A 15,904-nucleotide genomic window follows, 5' to 3' on the forward strand; every position below is an offset into this window, starting at 1 on the left:
TGACCTCTTTAATTAAATCATTTGTCACTGTAATCAACGACGCTTTACTCAAGACTTTAGGGATAATAAACGTTTCAACAAGCTTCCCAGAAGCGTAAGCCCTCTCCATTTCCACATATTTATTTTATTTTTGATAGACTATACAAAACACCTTCGGAAGCTCAGCTTAAAAAATTTCTATGCATTCCTTTAGGTTGTACCCTTGCTTTATTGGATTTTCATGCCGAATACAAATAAATAACACGGTAAATTAAATACCAGTCTGAGTTTCCGAGACGACCATTAACGCTGTCAACATGTTCCGTTCTGTCTTCGTGCGGATCGTTTCGGTGAACCCTACGCGGCTCATATTGTTAAGGACGTGGCCTACTCCCCTAAAGATTCTGGATTATCCCCATCGCTGCCATATACTAATCTTAAGGCATTCGAGTCACTCCCTTCTAAAAAAAAACATCGTCCGCAGAACTATTGCTATTTGCACGAGCTGCCATACCAATTACACTGTGGAATACGTGTTGCGCAATATTCTAGTGCCACCGCTTATTTACGTCACCACTTCTCGCTACTGTTTTCACCGGAAGTGGAATTTCATTTAAAAATGCCGATTTTTTTTCCCTGAAATAAGTCAAATTGGACAAAACGAACTGCAAGTTCGTTTTCCATGCCACTTTTTTACATTGAATAAAGTAAACATGTATTACACGCCCTTTAACAATTCACGACATCTTCAATGACTCAAACCAGAAAAGGAGAAAATAAAAAGCTGTTCCAAAATCGTAACGAGTGTGACACAAAGGGAAGAGGAACTTAACGAGGGGAACTCAAATTGATTGAAAAGATTTGAGTTCCCCTCGAGAATCGAATCTCCTTCCTTCCAATTTCGCAGAGGGTGTTACAATGCTTGAGCTTCGAATCCGTCCATGTTCGGGGCTAAAAGATGTTGCGGGGCTGAGTTCCATCATCAGGCCCAGTTGTTCAAAAGTAGGATAACGCTATCCACTGGATAAATCGCCATCCACTGGATAGCGCAGTACGTTTTCTCAACGGTTATCCGCTGGATAGTGATTTATCTGTTGAACAGCGTTATCCACTCTTTGAACAACTGGGCCCAGATCTATAACAAAGGACATTCTGTTACTCAGTTTTTATTTTCACACGATAACAAAGTAAGTCAAAGAGATTACAATAACTTTCCGAGTCAATCACTGTACCTAACTCGCTACAAAAACTGTCTCTACAGAGAGGGCTTCATGAAAGAAAAATCCAACTCAAGCAAATTTAAAAGACACAAGGATCTTGACATGATATCAAAACTCTTTTCTAAAAACCGAAAACTAAAAACTATATTAAAGTAGTAAATATGAAAGCGATCTTCGCAGTAATGAAGTTAATATGAAGTATATAGACAAATATGATTGTCATAGATTCACAGTTATAAAAACATACGGCAAACTTTAATGTTCAATTTGCATAGAAACTACCTCGATGCTGCAATTGACCAAGAAAGGAAATCTCAACTTAAAAATGAATTACATTTTACGATGCAAATGAAACATTCGTAAGATTCAAGTAGAAAACATCACCAGCACGACCTACTAGCGAAATAAACTGCTTCCCAATCGACAAATAAAGTACATGGTCCTTTGAAATAAATTCTTTGTGAATAAATCTTCCAAGTTTAACTTTCTACTCATTCCAGAAACAAAAGAAAAATTCGCCGAAATTTTTTGACTGAGGAAGTGCCCATTACTTCTTGAGTCTCTTAAATACTTTAACTATTTTAATCGTGATCAGTAAAACGGGAATAAGTTTTTTAAAATTCAATTGAAAGTAAAATTTACCTTAGTTCACCGACTATTCTGCAACACACTGTTGTGTCTTTCATACTATGTATTAAGAAATTAAAATTGAGTTTTTGATACAAAAGTTTAAAACTGAGGTTTCGCCTTTAAGACCTAATTCAACAACTAGTGTTTTTTTTACTGACAGACAATATCGCTACACGCCGAGAAGATCAGGACGTTTAAAAACTGAGACATTATGCCTTTAAAACCAAGCCATATCGCTGAAAATACTGAGGAAGTTCCTGTCGCCAGAGAAGTTGGTTTCAAATCGTTGCCAAAAACCATCAGCAAGGATCTCGTCTTTTCTACAAAAAGGATAAAAGGGGTCAGAAAGGTATTCATTTTAACATAGGTTCGAATACGTTCCTAAAGTAAGAAACCTGTTTAACACACCGATATTTGTAGAAGTATCAGAAATCGAAGGAGTGATTAACTTAATAATTAACATTTTAAATGCAAGATATACGTGGCAACAGCACCGACGAGCGAATATTCCTTTCAATCATTTTGATATACATTGTACACAAACCGAGACTGATATTACGTCATTATGTTTATCATTATACAACCTTGGAAAAGTTTTGGTTAAAGTCTTCCTTTAAACCAGGATATCAATTTGCTCCTCATTGCACATCATACGTTGCGATTGCGTAACTAAAAGCAAATCGTCTTTGAAAACATAAAAGCCGTTGCAGTTAGCCGCTCGCGAATTTGATCATTTTCAGAGCACTAAAATTTGAATGGCAGAAACTTATAATAGTATGATTGATTCTCTTCAGGCAAATATGATGAGCGAGTAATTCAAAATATATCATCAATTAATATTTGCCTACCTACATATGACAATATCCATAACTCCTATCTTCAAATTCATTCCAGTGTGACGTCATCCCCAATGAGTACAAAGGGTGCCCAGTACTTCACATCGCTGAATTCTTCAGACTCTTTCATGCTCTTCATAGCTTGGTTAAGAGCTTCACTTGCAAGCTTGCCAGTAACCAGTTCTTCATAGAAATGTTTCATAAACACGAGAGTAGCCTTGTCATCAATCGCCCACAGCGACACGAGAACAGAGCGAGCGCCGGCACCTAAAAACGCTCTTGCAATTCCAACAACTCCCTCAGCCTTAATCTCTCCACGACCACTGTGACAACAACTTAACACAACCAGCCTCGCTCGTATCCGAATATCCAGCACATCTTTCATTGTTAGAATAAAATCCTCCTCAACAAAGGGCAGTGATGAGCAAGTACTTCGTGGCGCTAAAGCAATTTCGCCTGTTTCCATTCGGCCATGTGCAGCAAAGTGCACCAAGGCAACAGAGGGAAGTCGCCTCAACACTTCATCTTTTCTTGCTTCTTCACCAATAAGAGGATTAGCGCCAAGGATTCTCCCGATTATCTCAACTTCTTCTCTCGCACATGGCAGTGGATCGAGCTTCCTCCCCTCGAAAAGAACCCCCTCTAAACATGGATCACCCACGAGTAAAGCACTTTTCTTATTGTGGAAGTCGTCTGGGTAATTGTTTATCAACTTCAAAGTAGTTAGGGATGGAGTCGTTCGAACTCGGAAAGAGTCACACAAATAATTTGACTCGGAATCGATCAATGCCGCAAAAGGGACTGACCACAGTGAACTCTCGGGAACAAAGATAATTTCATCGCCATTGATCAGATCACCAATCGGCTCAACGATAACGTCATACAACATCTTCAAGGCAGCTTTCGGTGAGCATTCAGGAGAGAAATAACCATGACCTGACCTTTTCTTTGCTAATTCTTCGGCGCATGGCTCATCAAGAGAGCGATCTTCACATTCAATAACACCTCTTTTAAACTCTCTTGATGCTGTGTTCATTAAGCTTCCAATAAAGGTATTGACATCTTCGAACGAGCCATAATTACTTATCTCAGTACTTCTCAGTTGAATATCTTGAAAGCTGTTAATAAACCAGAAGAATATCTTGCGCGATGTAACATCTACAGCCATGAAAACTGTATTTGAAACAGCACAGCTTGCAAGGACCTCAAGGTCACAATTCCCTGGAGTGTGAGGCCCAGGCTGTGTTCCTCCCGACTCATACCTAAAACAAATCAGATCATTAAGAGCCTCTGCACGTCCTTGTTCAGCAGATAAAAGCGCATCCAAAATTTGATCTAGTTTTAAATGAAGACACCACAAACAAGTGTATGCGTTTCTTTGCATGTCGCGGTAGCTAATCTTCCAATCATCTTTGAACCGCAAATTGGCTCGGATAACGTCAAAAATTACGACGCAAGAACGATACAGGTTGAGAGCTCTTTCCAGATCTCCTAACCTCCAATAAGCATTGCCGAGATTGTGGTAACTACTTCCCTCTCCAGCCTTGTCTCCCACTTCTTTGGCAATTTTTAGATCACGTTCATGATGCTGGATGGCTCTTTCGAAATCTCCTAGGCTATGATAAGCATTGCCGAGATTGCAGCAACTCTTTCCCTCTCCAGCCTTGTCTCCCACTTCTTTGGCAATTTTATGATTACGTTCATGATACTGGATGGCTCTTTCGAAATCTCCTAGGCTATGATAAGCATTGCCGAGATTGCCATAACTCGCTCCCTCTCCAGCCTTGTCTCCCACTTCTTTGGCAATTTTTAGATGACGTTCATGATACTGGATGGCTCTTTCGAAATCTCCTAGGCTATCATAAGCATTGCCGAGATTGCAGTAACTCTTTCCCTCTCCAGCCTTGTCTCCCACTTCTTTGGCAATTTTTAGATCACGTTCATGATACTGGATGGCTCTTTCGAAATCTCCTAACCTCCGATAAGCATTGCCGAGATTGCAGTAACTCTTTCCCTCTCCAGCCTTGTCTCCCACTTCTTTGGCAATTTTTAGATGACGTTCATGATACTGGATGGCTCTTTCGAAATCTCCTAGGCTATCATAAGCATTGCCGAGATTGCCGTAACTCGCTCCCTCTCCAGCCTTGTCTCCCACTTCTTTGGCAATTTTTAGATGACGTTCATGATACTGGATGGCTCTTTCGAAATCTCCTAACCTCCGATAAGCAATGCCGAGATTGCCGTAACTCTTTCCCTCTCCAGCCTTGTCTCCCACTTCTTTGGCAATTTTTAGATGACGTTCATGATACTGGATGGCTCTTTCGAAATCTCCTAGGCTATCATAAGCATTGCCGAGATTGCAGTAACTCTTTCCCTCTCCAGCCTTGTCTCCCACTTCTTTGGCAATTTTTAGATCACGTTCATGATACTGGATGGCTCTTTCGAAATCTCCTAACCTCCGATAAGCATTGCCGAGATTGCAGTAACTCTTTCCCTCTCCAGCCTTGTCTCCCACTTCTTTGGCAATTTTTAGATCACGTTCATGATACTGGATGGCTCTTTCGAAATCTCCTAGCCTATGATAAGCATTGCCGAGATTGCCGTAACTCGCTCCCTCTCCAGCCTTGTCTCCCACTTCTTTGGCAATTTTTAGATCACGTTCATGATACTGGATGGCTCTTTCGAAATCTCCTAGGCTATGATAAGCATTGCCGAGATTGCCGTAACTCGCTCCCTCTCCAGCCTTGTCTCCCACTTCTTTGGCAATTTTTAGATCACGTTCATGATACTGGATGGCTCTTTCGAAATCTCCTAGGCTATCATAAGCATTGCCGAGATTGCCGTAACTCGCTTCCTCTCCAGCCTTGTCTCCCACTTCTTTGGCAATTTTTAGATGACGTTCATGATACTGGATGGCTCTTTCGAAATCTCCTAGGCTATGATAAGCATTGCCGAGATTGCCGTAACTCGCTCCCTCTCCAGCCTTGTCTCCCACTTCTTTGGCAATTTTTAGATGACGTTCATGATACTGGATGGCTCTTTTGAAATCTCCAAGCCTATGATAAGCATTGCCGAGATTGCAGTAACTCCTCCCTTCTCCAGCTTTGTCCCCTACTTCAATAGAAAAATGCAAATTGTTTGCATAGTGGAGGATCTTTTGGACAGCTGCTTGAGGTAGCTGATCGTTGATTTGTATATCCTAAGGTTTAAAATTAGAAATATTGAAATTGTTTGACTACCTTTTATCCCCTTGGCTAATCTATCCTTAATTACGTTTCTCGATGTCTTATTACATGGGCCAGACTTGCTTATGGTGCTACTCAATTTATCCAACAAAGCCAGCTGGATATGGACTGAGGACATTTCTGGACAGAACACTCAAGAGTTGGCCTTTTCGTTACGCCCTTATAGTGCACTTAACTACTATATATATATATATATATATATATATATATATATATATATATACGGAAAAATTGAGCTGGTCTGTCTTCCATGGAAGCGTCCCTTTCCGCGTTACCTCTTGGTTTTCGATTAATTTTAGAGTCGTAAACGTTCTCTTACCTCGATTTTCTCTTTGGTATCGTCACGGTTAGTGCTAATTTCCTGATTAGTTCTCGTTTCATCTGTGCCATCAGTTGGTTGATTATCACACTCAGTCCACAAATCAAGTAACTTCTTATTGTTGTTGTCAATCCTAAAAGGCTTGAGTCAAAGAATTTGCCTTCTAAAGAGTTTTAGGTCAGTTCTATTTACACTACAATTTCAAACTCAACACAGTTCATGCCAGCATTCAATCCAGTGTAATGAAAATTGGCCACAATAGCTGAAAGTAATACAAATACAGCTATTACCACCTCTACTGCTTCTATTACCAGTAATGGTGAGGGTGGTAGAAGCAGAAGTACTACCAGTGCAAGAAGCACAGCCAGCATTATTGTGCAAAATTGTGCACTTAATTCTCATGGTCTAGATTAGTTGTGTTAACGAATATATAAGCTTACATGTAAATGTGCACCTGACTCCGCACACTTGCGGTGACTGGAGCTGGCAATGACACTGCCAATGGCGCAGGCAGACGGTTTTAACTCCAGTGATAGGACATGAGAGAAAAGGAATTATAGAACTTTGCTTTTAGGCATGAGGTTTGATAGGAATTTGGAGTTGTTTGGCACCTACTGAGCATTATGATAAGAGCTGATATAGTTAAGGGCATCACTCAGGTGAACGTTTGAACCCAGTACTGTTTAAGATGATTTCTGGTGTTGTTGGCCGTCTAACATACATGACAAGTCGCCCGGTTTCTTGAATTCGTATATTTATCAGAGTCAACAAGATATGGGAACCGCCTACTTTTCGCTATTTTACATGAGTAATTAAATGAAAGAAATCTCCAAAGCAGAATTGTCAAAGGATACTGCCAATCCTTTCTGACACCAGGTAATGGCTTCTTGATACAAGTGTTGTTGTACACATGCACTGGCCCCTTAAAGAAATTGAAAAAAATTGATATCAAGAAAGATCATTTTTCGCATTGCGGATAATAAAGGACCTCAACTTGTACTTCTATTTCAATCTTACACATCTTAACTTTAGTGATGTCTCGCAATGTACACAGTCAAAGTAAATTACCAGACTCTAACCGAGTGTGAAATGGAGACTGGTTAAGAAATTGAGAGGTATACACGGGTGCGCGTAGATATGGAATTTCTCTTCGAGTGATCAACACGATAGCTTACGAGTTAGAACAGGGGAAGAGGAGGATATCGGGTTGAACACTCGAAGAGAAGTTCCATTTCTTTAAGCAGCCATGTATTATTCTGTATGTTATATAAAAATAATACTAATTTATGACAATAAAAGTCGGCTTTATTAATAAATGAAAAAGGATCCTCGACCCTCGAAAAAAAAGTTGTAAAGTGCGTGGGCGATAAGGCTCATCGTAATTTTACACGTGTGCTGGTAAGACATTTCTCAGGCCTGGTAATCATTGTAAAACATCACAGTTTATATAATATACGTGATGATGCAGCAGCTTTTTCATTAACTATCAAAACTTACAACTTAATCCAAAACCCTATAAGAGTAGGCGGATTACTTTTCAAAATGAGAAATTTGGAATTTTCATTGTGCTTTTGCAAGAAGATCTGTCAAATGCAAAGTCGAAATTAAGACAATAAATTAGGTTGTGAAATGATTTAAGGAGATCAGACAATGCGGAACCCCAGCACAAGCTTTTTTCCTGAATGATCAACTGGTCAGATGAGTCCAATCTTTCGGTCATCCTCGGAGACATTTTCTGCATGTCTCAGGAATTGCAGAGAACTTACCGATTTCTATTGCTTCAATGAAAGTTGGTGCCAATTGAGCAGACACTGTAGCGTCATCCAAAGCTTCTTCCCAATTTCCTGACAAAATAATTTGGTGTGAGTACGGAAGGACAAATTCTCAACTTTCAGAGTCTACTTTAAACGTTTCAGTTACTGATGTCTTCTGAGTGCTGGGTAAGTTGCCAAATTAGCAAAAAAGTCTTGCGAGAGCATATGAATTTCCGTCTGTCTGATTTTCATATATCTGATTGGCTAACTTGAGGTTCACAATTTTTAGTGTCAGGTTTTATCCCATCTTTCAAATAGCCAGCGGACGAATAGAAAATCGGCCAGAACGAGTGATGTTGGTGACGGGGCCATGCATTGAGCCTGTCCCAGTCATGCCAGCGCTACCTTCCCATATTACCTTGAAGTTGCTGCAAGCACGGCGAAAGTTTTCATTCACGCACACCATTCGAACTGTAGATGATTGTAATCAATCTCCATCAAAATGAATACAAAACTGGAATGATTGATTAATTCTTACCCAGAAGGAGCTGAGCCGCTGCTCTGTTGCTATAGAGTATGGCGTTTAGTTTGACATCTTTGCAGTTCACTTGCAGTCCCTCCGAGTAAAAGTGTACTGCATTGTTGGTTTCTCCTTTGCTGTACTCGTTGTCACCTTCTTTCAAGTACACCTCCGCCATCGCTAACAGAAAGAAGAAAACATGCATGATATAGAATATAACTCAATAGGGATGCACAAAATAGCAGCCAGACACATACAGATGCGTAAAATATCCAGGAGAGTAGCAGTTTGAAACGGCTGTCAAACGTTAAAATCATTTTGTTGACTTGCAAAATTTGTCTGCATTTTTCCTGTTCCATGATCACTAAGCGGCACAGGTCCCTTTGTGTGCCTCTCTTAAAAGGATTGCGTAACCCTAATTGACTCGATGACCATACCTTGTTGAATAGGTTGTTTTTATTTTAATTGTTATTATTACCTTTTAAGGTTGCATCATCAAATTGCGATGTACCATCTGACGGTAAAACGGCCGGAACGTCTATAACGAGAGAAAAATAATCAGACAAGTGTATAGGGGACAAGGATCTTTCTGATCTCTCTGTTGGCCTCCAAGCATTGTGGCTTGATAGTTCAGCCACTGAACAGTTTCAAACCTAAATTGTACCATACCAGCTCAAGTAAAGTAAAGAATCAAATACGTTGGAACATTTAGCCAACATAGACAAACACTTATAAGTTCATTCAAAACAACGTGAATCGAAGTATTTGGAAAAATAGTCAAACTCCATCTCCAGTGCTTGATATATGTTACCCATCGAAACTAAAATTAAGATGTAGAAGCGGCGAAATAAGGTTTTAAAAAAGTACGCCGTGTAAAGAAGATTCCTGCCATACATAAGATATGATACATAAGATACACGCTACGGTGCCGGCATGCCTTGTGATTAAACAATTAAACACTGATTAATGAGTTTAACGGAGAGATATATGTTGATCTTATCGACAAAATCAGCAAAAACGTCAGATGCTGGACTCCATCGAGGCGGGGGTGAGAGGAAGAACGATAGAGACCTTAAGATGGACAACGGAAAAGTAGATGAAGAGGGACTGATTTACCTGAAGAGAGGTTCTGAGGACAAAGCGAAGAAAAGATCGTTCTGGTGGTCCTTTTTCATAAGGTTAGATACCCGAAGGCACGAAAAGGACAACAATTTTTCTGAGTTTTTTTTGTTTTATTTTTATGTTCCTTACGAGATCACATTTAATATTCCACACAGTCTGAGAAATACGCTATCCTAAAGGTTGGGTTAGGTCAAGCAGTTGATAACTTCATATTCCCATATTTTTTGTTGTTACTATGACCTGCATGTAAGACTACTTTACTCACCTGCCCGAATATCATCAGCTAAATTCACTTTTAAGTCACCAGATCTGAGTTGACGTTCCTCTGCAGCTGGAAAACACAACATCACGTTCATGGTGAAACCATTACCCTTAAAAAACAAGACCTTTCACAAGTGGTTTTACTTTTATTTTTCATCATGCTTGAGCGAAACTGTAAAATTATGTGTTTTGCTAATCACCCTGGAAATGATAATCATGTGACATTTTTCATAACAGAAAGTTAGTTGTAATTGAGCTGTTTTTTTCTTACCGTCTGTAGATTTCCCATCATCAACGCTGACCTTACCACCTTCCGCCATCACTGCAAAAGAACCAAATATTCTAAAACTTCATGATATCAATTTTGAGATCAATCTCACCGACTTTCTTTGTATTAAGCTGAAATCGAAAAGGAAGGGCTATTAACATTTATACCTGCTTAGATTTGCAGAGCATACCTCAGTCCACAACCAAGCCTTAGCCATGTATAATTCCTAACTAATTTAAGTATTAGCCCTTTTAGCCCAATATTCAACTTAACCATTTCTTCGTTCACCCGTCATTACTTGATTTTTCGTAATAACTTTTCTGATAATGATATAAATGGGCGAAAACAATCAAGACAGTTGAGTATTCCACAATTGTTTCTTGAAGAAGGTTCAAGGCTTTGACGGAAAATGAAATTCCCAGATAGTAGGAAATCGAGGGGTTCATTCGGAGAATTAGAGCTATCATAGCAGGATTGGTAACATTGATTTTGAGCCACAACCAACCTGTGTTATTTAGTGTAAACAGAGCGACCTTGGCGCACAAGCGTTAGATAAGTCACATGATCTGTCAACCTAAAGGAAAAAACACGCTATTTCAGCCCTTAACAGCAAAATCAATCAGCCACAATCAGACCAAAGGTTGACAAATATGATTGTAAGAGCACAAGATTCAATATTTTTGAGACAGCAAAACATTGTAAAGGGGTCAGCAACAGTTTAAAGAGCTGACGATATCAGTCACAGTGTTCGAAATGAGAACAGTTTGAGGAAAGTGCCTGTTTATAACCCAGGGAAGAGTTTTTACGGTTCCCCTGGATAACGGCTACGCTATGCGTGCGTGTGCACCTATTGGTACCGAGAGTCTGTAAAGGTAACTTCGGTTACAGATTTAAGCTCTGAACTGGGCAAGGCAGATAACCTTTCAACCGGAAAAGGGAAAAGATCACAAGATTCGCTTTCTGACAAAGCCTTAATAGAACTTACCCCTTTATTCAAGGCTTAATGTAAGTCAACAGCCAATTAACTTAATTTGACACCATCTCCCATAGCCCGGATATAATTATAGTGCAAAAGAATACATACTGCAAAAAACAGCTGACAAAACCTTGTGCCAACTTAACACATGTTAAAGGTAAATGCGTAGACAGCTGTATTTTAACAACGTTTAAAGATCATCTGAGTTCGAATGTAATAAACACCTCTGCTACTGTCGGAGACCTTGTGTTTCGTGCGTGACACATATCAGATAATAAGTGGAAACATTATATCAAGAGAGATAATTTTTAAGTTAAAGAGACTGTCATTTGTTATCAAGAGCTAGAAGCACCGCCTTTTGTGATTTTGGCACATTGAAAGGTTTGCATAATCGACGCAACCTTGAATAGCCTTTTATATCAGTACTTAGCAACAACCAATCACAATGTAGAGAATGTAGTAAAGAGAGTGATTTCGTTACAAGTTATTCAGAGTAGCTCTTTACACGCCCGTTGTAACTGAGTGAATAGGAGAGTGGAATTAAACAGTTGAGCTTAATCGAGTCTATGGATTGATTCTAGTTCGTTAGGATTCTATCCCTAGTAAACGGGGCAAAGTTTACGAAACTACAACCAGATTCTCGCCTTTTATTGAACCATGTAGTGATCAAAACTGTTCCTATAACGGCCTAACAGAAGGGAATATGATTTGTCCACGATGGAACTTCCCTTAAAAAGACCCAGTTTCAATCACTACTATAGAGGACCTTCTCAAACGCGCCGGAAGTTTTTTAAACATCTCAAGCGTAACAGGGAAATTTCCCCGAAAGTGGGGAAAAGGGGGTTCCCCTCCATTAGAAACTGAAACTGGAACTCATGACGTCACCCATTCCTTCACAAAACTCGAACATTCAGATCTTTTTCTGAACATAAATGTAAAATGTAGACGCAGTTTTTAGTTTTGTCCCATGGACTAGCTTGGAGTTATTTCTGCGATATTAGCAAGGAAAAATTTACAACTTGGTTTCGCTGACAGGCAATCATCGACAGTGTGTCATTACTGGCAGTTTTCTATCAGTTCTACCCAAATCAAGAATCTAATTGTCAGTTTTGGTGAACTGACAATTAGCATTTAGATCTGTTTATTCTTGTGTTAGATCCACGGTAATCCGTGAAATATCTGCAGACGATTTTTCCAACGATTTACGTAGGTAAAGGTGCAATGAACACGATGTTTGATGTGTTAGGACTGATGACAAGAGATGTAACTACATTTGTAAAGCAAAATGTATCCTGACCGTGATACAGTTATGAATGCGATCAATGTCCCCGACTCTTCACCGAATAATTAATATTCTATGTAAACATACTCTGGTAAAAAAAATTAAAGGCCGCCCCAACATTGCGAGCCGACAGAATTCCGCTATTTTTAGGGGTCTTCATTGAAAGAAGGGTTTTGTCAAACGAGGTAATATTAATTTTAACTTGACGGACATCTATAACTGCAACTACGTGTATGTCGCTGAGTTTTCAGGAGGGTGAGTTCAACCACATTTACTAGTCCTACTACAGCCAAACTCTTACCGCGGAGTTCCCGAGCTCTTTTTTAGTAACCTACTGGAGGACACTGGAAATATCTAACGGCAACTATAGACTTGCCTAAAGGTACCTACGTTTGTGTCGCCGAGCCATCAGGACGGCAAAATTATTTAATCACATATATACAACAACCAAAATCTTACCTCTGTGTTTCCGGCCTTCTTTTTTAAGTTTTCTTACCAGCCTTAACAAAGAGTCAAAGAGGAAAGCTGATATAATAAACCGACAGCAACAGCTCCGTTTGCAAGACTATGCAAATATACAACTGAAACTCGCTCAGACGCACGAGAGTTTTGACCTCTCAAGTGAGGGGGTTCCCCTAGTTCTAGCGGAAATGCTTAGGTCACGTAACCTAATAATTGTTACGAAAATATTCCGCCAAATTGGATGTCCTAATAAGTTTACTCCCATTTTGCGTCGAATGAAAACCTTTGAAAAAAAAGCGTTTAAGTTTTTCTGCATGGGTGGTTTAATTCATGTTTCGTCCACGATTAGTATTTGGCAAAGGTAGTTTCACATACAGGCACAAACAGGAAGGCGTCGGTTCATGATTGACAGTAACTGATTGATGCTGCCCTCGGGAGTTAAATTTCATAAAGCTGTTTGTAATTCCCAAACAAATGGGAAAAGTTACTCGAAACTAAATTGTACGATATAAAGTGGGAGACTATAGTGGTTTTACAGTTTAATAAAGGACGTTGAATGCCGGAAAGTGTTGGGTTCTCCTAATTTTCAAAATCGAGAACAGAGGTGGAATCCTTGACATGATGAATATGTCATGTTCCTAATAAAAGATAGCCTCACTTCCAGGGACTCTTCAATCATAGGCGGCCCAAGCTCACGTCTCGAGAAAAAGCCAACGATGAATTCATGAACGCGTCACGCGTTGTGTGACTCGGTGTTAAGTTACGGGAGGAACCGTTGAAAATTTGAACACGTTATAAGGCATAGTATGGGGAACGAAATATGGTCGATTTATAACGATAAATATTTCGAAATCTGAATATTTTACACGTAAAATCAATAAAAACTTACTCATGCCCTGTGTATCCGTCGAAGTTTCTAGCGATTTCTGCTGTTTTAAGCTTGCTTTACCATCACTGTTAACCATGTCAAAAGACGAAGTTAACAGTGATGGTAAAGCAAGCTTAAAACAGCAGAAATCGCTAGAAACTTCGACGGATATACAGGGCATGAGTAAGTTTTTATTGATTTTACGTGTAAAATATTCAGATTTCGAAATATTTATCGTTGTAAATCGACCATATGTCGTTCCCCATACTATGCTTTATAACGTGTTCAAATTTTCAACGGTTCCTCCCGTAACTTAACACCGAGTCACACAACGCGTGACGCGTTCATGAATTCATCGTTGGCTTTTTCTCGAGACGTGAGCTTGGGCCGCCTGTGCTTCAATAAGCTTCGTCTACTACGTTATAGCGACTCATGCAAAAGATAACCACTCACAAAACTATCAGACAAACAGTGACCCTGTTGTAGCCCGAAGTACACCATTGCTTTACATAAAACAATCTTTTAAATGGAAAACATGTCTGGGATTTATTTCAAAGAATATCTTTCCCAGCTTTATTTTGGTCTCGTGTTCCTTTGTCTGGTTGGTTTGGTGTTTTAGAGATTCATAACGATTGAAACGAGGTCAGCCATTTTGTTTTTCTAAGATAACCCTTGGACCGATTTTTCTAGTCTTTAAAAGCAACCTTTTTACCATTAAAAATCGTCAAATCCTCACTTCTAGTCACCTACAAAACATGCACGACTTAAAAATAATTTTGGGAGTCACTAAATGAAAGCCAAATTAGAGAACAGACACAGCGGAAGTCATCAGCTACAAATAGATCATGAGGTTATAACTTCACCTGGAGTTAACTTCTCCAGACCGCGTGAGTTATTCCAAATATCTTCAGCTGACTGACGTTAGACACAGTAAACCGTAGAATATGGACAAACAATCAAACTAACCATTTATGAGAAGGAAATTTAGATGTGGTTTACAGCGTTACGACTGCTGACATGGAATATAACTACATTTAAATAAGAACTTTACTCTGTAAAGTGATAATCTATCGTCTGTACAACCATGGACATGTTAACTCAGTTTTCTTTGCAGTAAATTCATCGACCAGATTTATGCCCGTTTAAATTCAATGTGGCATTGTGGATCTGAGTAAACCTAACGAAGCCAAATTCACATCTCCGCCGTCTGCGAATTTTGACAGGCTTTTTGCCGACAAATAAAATATTCTGAGTCAGGAGCTCTTGTCTGAGTAAAATTACACTGCTAAAAAAAGTTAAAAGCCGCGCTAATATTGTAAGCTGTCAAAATTCACCTGCTTTTGAGTTCATTCAAAGAAGGTTTTGCTAAACAAGAAAATTTATGTACATTAGCGGACATCTGTAATTGTACCTACGTTTGTGTCCCTGAGTTATCGGGAGAGCGAGATTATTCTCCTATACCACAACTAAAATCTCACCTTGGCGTTTCCGACTTCTATCTAGTTTTCTTCTCTAGCCTTTATCGGCAGCATGAATTTGGAAATATCCCACGGCAGCTATCGAAATATACCAGCCTAAACAGAGGGGCGTTTTAACCTTTTAAAAAAGGGAAATTTCCCAATATTTTTAGGGGGCTCCCCTACTTAGCTTTTAGAAACTGAAAGCGGAAATCTTCGTCACGAAAGAACTCGATAGGCTGGAAACCACTCCGCTTCGCGTCGTGGTTTCCTACGCTTATCTCATGTTCTCCCAACCTCCCAAGTGTTTACATCAGGCTATGTAAACACGGAAACCATTCTACATTTCTTCAATTGAGCTCACTCCATTTTGCCCGCAAATGTATATTGTGAAAAGATGTTTTAATTTTACTGTATGGTTTGCTTTATTGATATCAGGTATGCACGTAACTAAAAATAAATACAAATTGACTGATTGTTGGAGTTTCAAAAATGAAGTCGAACGCTTAAAATTGAAATCAGGACTAGAGCGGAAATCTTGACGTCAATTTTGTGCATTGTTGTAGTAAGGGGGGGAGGTCAGGGGTAGAGGTCGGGAGAAATCCCGGATAAAATTTTGGGAGGGGGAGAAACGGAGGGAGGATCCGTCGTCGATAAGAGAGTATAGTTACATTGAAATATGGTACACATTTGAGAAATTTAAGC

At 39.5% G+C, this 15,904-nt stretch overlaps 2 protein-coding genes across 11 annotated transcripts in view; both read right to left on the bottom strand.

The window, feature by feature from the left end:
* Positions 1-15,251, bottom strand: part of LOC113664996 (uncharacterized) — a 50,783-nt gene extending 35,532 nt beyond the window's left edge. For 2 of the 3 annotated variants that reach the window (XM_089202000.1, XM_089201996.1), the window contains exons 1-2: positions 12,872-12,905; positions 10,660-10,728 (exon numbers count right to left, since the gene is read on the bottom strand). The gene's annotated coding sequence lies outside the window, so the exon portion shown is untranslated. Of the gene's footprint in view, positions 1-10,659; positions 10,729-12,871; positions 12,906-15,220 lie in introns of those variants that run through there. The other variant, XM_089201997.1, reaches the window with a different exon arrangement.
* LOC149048682 (uncharacterized) lies at positions 1,130-15,294 on the bottom strand. Of its 8 annotated transcripts, none has more exons than XM_089201988.1 (11): positions 15,221-15,294; positions 10,660-10,728; positions 10,158-10,208; positions 9,891-9,956; positions 8,982-9,041; positions 8,522-8,683; positions 7,996-8,073; positions 7,084-7,151; positions 6,230-6,361; positions 2,682-5,864; positions 1,130-2,149 (listed from the first exon to the last, which is right to left on the bottom strand). In XM_089201988.1, exons 3-10 carry the CDS (start codon positions 10,204-10,206, stop codon positions 2,715-2,717), a joined length of 3,765 nt encoding a protein of 1,254 aa, XP_089058114.1. In that variant the 5' UTR covers positions 10,207-10,208; positions 10,660-10,728; positions 15,221-15,294; the 3' UTR covers positions 1,130-2,149; positions 2,682-2,714. The 8 variants fall into 8 exon arrangements, with proteins under 8 accessions (XP_089058114.1, XP_089058113.1, XP_089058115.1 ...); XM_089201987.1 differs by lacking the exon at positions 15,221-15,294 and adding an exon at positions 12,872-12,945; XM_089201989.1 differs by lacking the exon at positions 15,221-15,294 and adding an exon at positions 12,872-12,945 and having other exon boundaries at positions 2,678-5,864.
* Between the last annotated feature and the right edge of the window lie 610 nt (positions 15,295-15,904).

This window comes from Pocillopora damicornis, chromosome 3 (assembly GCF_964200805.1).
Source record: "Pocillopora damicornis chromosome 3, jaPocDami1.2, whole genome shotgun sequence".
Classification (NCBI taxonomy): Eukaryota; Metazoa; Cnidaria; class Anthozoa; order Scleractinia; family Pocilloporidae; genus Pocillopora; species Pocillopora damicornis.

Coding starts and splice junctions, on each gene's coding strand:
- LOC149048682 (XM_089201988.1), bottom strand. CDS start 10,206: ATGGCGGAAGGTGGTAAGGTCAGCGTTGATGATGGGAAATCTACAGAC. Junction 9,957..10,157: donor TGATGGGAAATCTACAGACG/GTAAGAAAAAAA, acceptor TGTGTTTTCCAG/CTGCAGAGGAACGTCAACTC. Junction 8,074..8,521: donor AGCGGCTCAGCTCCTTCTGG/GTAAGAATTAAT, acceptor TTATTTTGTCAG/GAAATTGGGAAGAAGCTTTG.